Raw genomic sequence first — 6,000 nt, forward strand, 5'->3', positions numbered from 1 at the left:
GTTTTGGCTTCGGGCTTCACTGGGGCCAACAAATTCTTCAACGCGCGGTAGGCCTGTTTTGCAATGGTCGTCACGAAAGCGGACACCTTCAAGTCGGCGCTGACCTGGGTAGCACGGATGTAGTGTTCGAAGCGTTTCACATAACATTCGAAGTCTTCGTCTCCCTCCACCGTGAACGGGTCGAAGCGGCCGAAGGAAGCCATGCTGTGGTAGTCGGCCTATACGCCTGCTGTTCCCAAACTGATGGAGCCACAACCAGCGCTTCAGCCGTGGCCTGGTTATCGTCCGCTATGAGTGTCCCACCCTCGTCGCCACTGTTGTGTCTTCAAGTACGCAGCAGCCTACTTGCCAGAACACATGTTTATTGCAGCTTGCAATACAACGAAAAAAAACCACAAGGCACTTACGTGGCCGTCTTATATAGCTTTACAGAGCTACTAATGAGTGACATCACAGACACACACACACAGGCACGTCCGCTTTATCTAGGATACACAATTCAAGACTTCAGTGACGTCAGAGTGGCACTACAGGTTCTATCTAAGAGGTGATGACACAACAGAAAACAGACAGGACAACGCTGCACTTACAACTGAAATTTATTCTGAAAACGTTCCACAAATCTACGCCACGCATGCGCATACAAGCAAGAACAATAACAAGGTTGGTAGTCAATTATCAACAAAAGTTCTGCACGTACACTAAAGCGTAGTCACACCCCTTCCCGACAAAGGCAACAACACGTGGATTAACATGATAGATCATGTTAATCCTTAACATTTTATCGCGTTAATCCACGTGTTGTTGCCTTTGTCGCGAAGGTGTGTGACTACGCTTTTGTGTACGTGCAGAACTTTTCTTCATAATTGACTACAAACCTTGTTATTGTTCGCGTATGCGCATGCGTGGCGGAGATTTGTGTAATGTTTTCACAATAAACTTCAGTTGTAAGTCCAGCGCTGTCCTGTCTGTTTCTACTTCTTGCGCTCGCGTCCGTACTTGCTGGAAACCATTATACGTTCACGATGCCTGCAATTTCATTTAGTTTTCAACTACGCTCAACTTCATCTCCCATTGTAGACTTTATCGGTCATTTGGCTTCGTGGTCGCGCGCTTGATGCCGTTCAGACTCCCCGATAGCTGAGAAGGCTTCTGACTTATAACTTGACCGATAAATGAGATGGCAAGGCTGTCTCGGAAATGGCTGTCGTCCTGCGTTTGCTCCCCGCACCAGGACAAATATTGATGCAAAGCATTCTTTCTCTCATACCAGGCACTTTCGGTAGGTAGACAGAAAGGTTCCTCCCTCGCCTCATTTAAGAACTCTTCAATGAAAAAAGAAAGAATTTCAGTGCGCTATGGAAATCACAGCAGCCCGACGCTTTTAGGCCCCTATCCCATGCCTGCCCACTAGCTCTTCAATATGACCGGCGCGTGCGTCACGTGAGCACGCGTGCGCGAGGTGCCAAAGACTTGCCGCCGTCTTTCCGATGCGTCAGAACTGGGAGTGTGCCAGTTCCTCCCATTTTTCCCTCGTGGCAGCTAATTCTTTCAGATGCTGTGCTAGACCACCGAGAACGGCCCACATGGCCCAGTCTTTTTCTCTTGGCAGCTAGCGGTACACAAAATTTGTGCGGCATCGTGCCGCCTTCGGGACTGGCCCGTGTGTCGTAACGGAAAAGAATGCAACGGTTCCTCCCCAGAGCAGAAGCACAACTGTCGTCTCCATGCCGTTATCATCGGCTTTCTTCTGTCGTCATTTACAGGCTCGCGTGAAACACACACTTTCTTGCTTTACACAAGCACCCTCGTCCATCTGACAGCTCAAAAAGAATCCTAAACGATACCGATCAGACAGCTACTTGCGAAATGCTTCACATTACGTCAATTCCCACAGTTTGTGAGATCTTCATACTTTTTTTCTTAATCGGCCAAAGCTTTCTTTACGAGAAACACGCTTCTTGTGCTTTCTGGGCGATGTCATTGACCTTTTAAAAAGAACGTGCGCATACTTCAACTGTATTGACTCGCCGTGACAGTCTCCATGCTAGTGCTAACACACGTTCCCTTTTGTCATTCTCTTCATTTCCTTGCAGGATCCTCGTTATGAGCGAAGGCAGCGTTGCCGAATATGCAACCGTGCAACAGCTTCTCAGCGACAGCAACTCATTGTTCTACGACATGGCACGCAAAGCAGGGGTCGTGTTCGGCGACTTACCACCGAACAAGTCGTTGCATTCGTCGGAAACTCACACCCATCTCTAATCGTACCTCGGTTCTTGGAATGTTTATCACTTTGGGCACACGATTAAATGTAAAGGAGGCGTGTATGAAAGAATGTGTGTTTATGAAGTTCTCTACAAGGTGGACATCACGTTCTAGCAGAAATGTTTCAATCTGTGAGTAGGCTTCAATATATATATAATGTGGGCCAGCTATTTCATGCAGGGCGGTTATCATTAAGTAAGGCTTCAGACAATCGACGCTAGTCACCGATAGGTGAGCCGCTGAAAAGTTGCATGATATTGTTACTACGAGACACAGCAAATTAAAAAAAAAAGAAAGAAGAGAGGCCGTTGGAGGGTAACAACCTAGGGAACAGAATTTGTTTAAAATACATGCTTTGCAACGCTTAAGTTGATAGCCCCCTGCGTTACACCCTTCCGATCACCCAAGAAGAAATTCCTTGAACTGTTAAATAATCAAACATTAGAAGTGGTGGGTAACAATTCTCTGTGCGTCTGTTTCAGAACTTGAAAGCAATCGTGTTGTATAGGAACGATAAATCCTACTGCTCAACGCTTGATGTGCTATTACGGGTACAGGAAACGATGCATACACATATTCATGACATAGTACACCTACACCACTCGTCATCTAGCGCTGAGTATGTTGTGCCGCTTCGCTGGCTTCTAGCACACTGCTAAAGGGAATGTGAAGCCAGAGATGGCCCGTAAGGGTCCCCACCACATGACATTTCTAAAAGTGGTTTCAATAAACTTACGATGTCGCCTTTGACGGAGCGATGTGTGATAAGGGGACACTAGGGAAATTTGTGCTTACAGCTTGAAGTGCTTGCGTTGTAGGAGAAGGAGGAAATAACTTTATTGTCTGTCCTGCAAGTTGTTGGGGAGGGCCGAAGGCACCGCCACGGTGACGGCCAGGAGTTCGTGGGTCCCGGAGGCATCCTCGGCCCGCTGGACGGCCCACAGTTGATCCTCGAGGGCGGGGCGGAGCCCCGCGGCCTCCCAGCGCGTGCGAATGCTGTTGCTAGAGGCCGCGTTCTCGCTATCGTTACATGTCCCTCGACATTCCCATAATATATGCTCCAGAGTTGCTATGGATTCAGATTTGTTGCATTTGTCCGTTTGATATATATCCGGATAGCTGATGTGCGAGGGCGCAGGATTCGGATACGTCCTAGTTCGTAGCAACAGAACTGTTTGTTGGCCTAGTTGGTGCTTGCTAAAAGACATGTCTTTTGCCGCAATTGAACACACGAACTACACGAACTAAATCGAATGAAAAACGGTGTGGCACATTTACCTGCGCACTGAAAGGCCTGCATGTGCAAACCACGGTTTTCTGAGATTAGGATTCTTCGCAGAAGTAGATTTCAAACGGCACGTGAGCTGATGGAAGCTTACTACATAAAAAAGAAAGGTACAAATTGCATTAGCGATACATCTAGCGTGCTCTATAAACCGGAAACTAGATTGTTTGACCACTGGGGAACGTAGATCTGTGAACAGCCAGCGCTTGCGTGTATGCATATGTATATTCATGGGACACAGCCCAAAATTAGATCAGTTGGAAGTGCCGCCCGTGTTGTCTTTATGTGTCTCCCTTTTGTGTGTGTTCAATTGCGGCAAAAAACGTCTTTTAGTCCTAGTTTTTAACTGCCCCCATGCGGCAGACAGCTTCTTGGTCAATTTTAGGCGAGGTCGCGGGAATATGCTCCTCTGTAACCTATAGTGTTTTGCGATGTCATCATATGTGGTCATTCTGTACTCCCATTCATCTAGCGCACCGTCACGTCCGGAGGGTGCCGGGGCGTCACTTTCGACCGCGCCGCTTGTGTGCCGCCTCGTTGTTGCCGTCCTGCGCGAGGGCGTGAGCGGGTGTCCATGTAATATACCTCCTGCAAGAAGAATCCGCAGTGCCTCCGGTGAGATTCGGCCGTTGGCAAAGTTTCTTACTGCCGTCTGAGAGCCGCTGACTATCACGGTAGCGTTAGTCTGAACTACTGCGAACGCTATGGCTACTTCTTCCGCTGTGTAGTTACTTGTGGTGCATATGGTCGCGCACGTCTTACACTGTTTCTCGCTATGGATTACGGCTGCCCTGAACCCCCGTCTGTGATTCCATCAAGCCGTGTCTACGAAGACTGCGTCCTTGTCGCTGCCGAATTCCTTCTGTATCTGCTTCGCTCTGTTCTCTCGTCTGTCCTTCTTGTGTTCTGGATGCATGTCCTTTGGTATAGGGGCTAGTACCATTGCTTCCTTCATTTCTCTTGGGATGTTCCCCTTGACACCGTGCTGTGTGTTCCTAGTCCGTGAGGGCGAATTCACTAAGCGGTTTGCTCTTCGCATTGATGCGAGTGGCGAGTATATTGTGATCACTACCTAAATACTCGTTCGGGTTTTGGCAAGACAAAATCCCGACGTTCTTGACAAAAGTCAAATCCGGCGTGGTGTCCCTCGAACATGAGTCGCCGATCCTGGTCGGGAAGTCCGAATGCGTGACGAGCGTGAGGTTCTGGTGAGCCGCCGCCTGGCACAAGTCGTCCCCCTTGCGCGGCGTTCGCGAGTAACCCCACGACCGGTGCGGGGCGTTGAAGTCGCCGGCAAAGATGACCGGGGGTTCGCACCGCCTTGGTAAAGAGCGGTGCGAACCTATGCTTTAGATCCTTAGATGAACTGTAGATGTGGGGCATAAAGACGCCACATTTAAGCTGACCATTCGGAATGATTTCAACGAAGCAGTGCTCAACCTTGCTGTTGTCTAAATAAATAGCCTGCGCAACGGAAGTGCATTCTTTGGTAACGAGCGTACAGATGCCCCTATTCCCTTCAGCGTAAACGACGTGCAGTTTGTAACCCGGTAACCTGACCGCATCGCAAAGTGTTTCCTCAAATAGAATGACGTGTGGCTTCTCTGATGGGATCTAATGAACGGCTAGAGGACGGCCCTCTTGCGCGGAAAACCCCAGCAATTCCATTGCCAGATTGTAGCTGCCCTAAGATGAGCTTCCATAATTGGACCTGCCCGATAACCTATCCTATAAAATCCTACGAGGTGTAGCCGCTTGGAGGTTTTGACCCGCCGTGGTTGCTCAGTGGCTATGGTGTTAGGCTGCTGAGCACGAGGTCGCGGGATCGAATCCCGGCCATGGAGGCCGCATTTCGATGGGGGCGAAATGCGAAAACACCCGTGTACTTAGATTTCGGTGCACGTTAAAAACCCCCGGTGGTCGGAATTTCCGGAGTCCTCCACTACGGCGTGCCTCAAAATCAGAAAGTGGTTTTGGCACGTAAAACCCCAGAATTTAATTTTTTAATTTTTGGAGGCTTTGGGTACCAGAAGATGCCGGAATTCCGGACGGAAAAAACGCATTGTTCGCAAGAGCACAAAACTCCAGCGTCCCTGTCATAGCCTCCAATGTGCTCAATCTGAACTCCAGCGCGTTGAACTTGCCGTAAAGTACGCCAAATTTACCGCTAACCATCGCGACCGCTTCGCTGAGTTACTTTAGCATAACCTTAATTTCACTCTGAAGTTCCTCGACCTCGTCGTCGCGAACCCTCTACGGCCCTCTTTTTTGCCATACGTGCTTCCGAGGGTGCCTCGACGGGAACCTCCGTGGCTGTTTCAACCCTGGCGGGCTGCGGGCGCTACTAGTATCCGGAGCATCGCGCCTGCTAGGCGGCCTACATTCGGCATCTCTGCCCCGAGTTGTTCGATTGCACACTTCAGCACCGCGTTTTCCCTTTCCAACTG

The 6,000-nt window shown here is 49.4% G+C and overlaps 1 protein-coding gene across 1 annotated transcript in view; it reads left to right on the forward strand.

Annotated features, from left to right (window-relative positions):
• The window catches only part of LOC126529754 (ATP-binding cassette sub-family C member 2-like), a 282,295-nt gene extending 279,309 nt beyond the window's left edge, over positions 1-2,986 (forward strand). The window contains exon 11 of the mRNA XM_050177255.2: positions 2,097-2,986. Coding sequence (XP_050033212.2) covers positions 2,097-2,265 — 169 coding nt within the window. The 3' untranslated portion in view covers positions 2,266-2,986. The remainder of the gene's footprint in view (positions 1-2,096) is intronic.
• The last annotated feature ends 3,014 nt before the right edge of the window (positions 2,987-6,000 follow it).

Source organism: Dermacentor andersoni, chromosome 9, assembly GCF_023375885.2.
Source record: "Dermacentor andersoni chromosome 9, qqDerAnde1_hic_scaffold, whole genome shotgun sequence".
Taxonomy (NCBI): Eukaryota; Metazoa; Arthropoda; class Arachnida; order Ixodida; family Ixodidae; genus Dermacentor; species Dermacentor andersoni.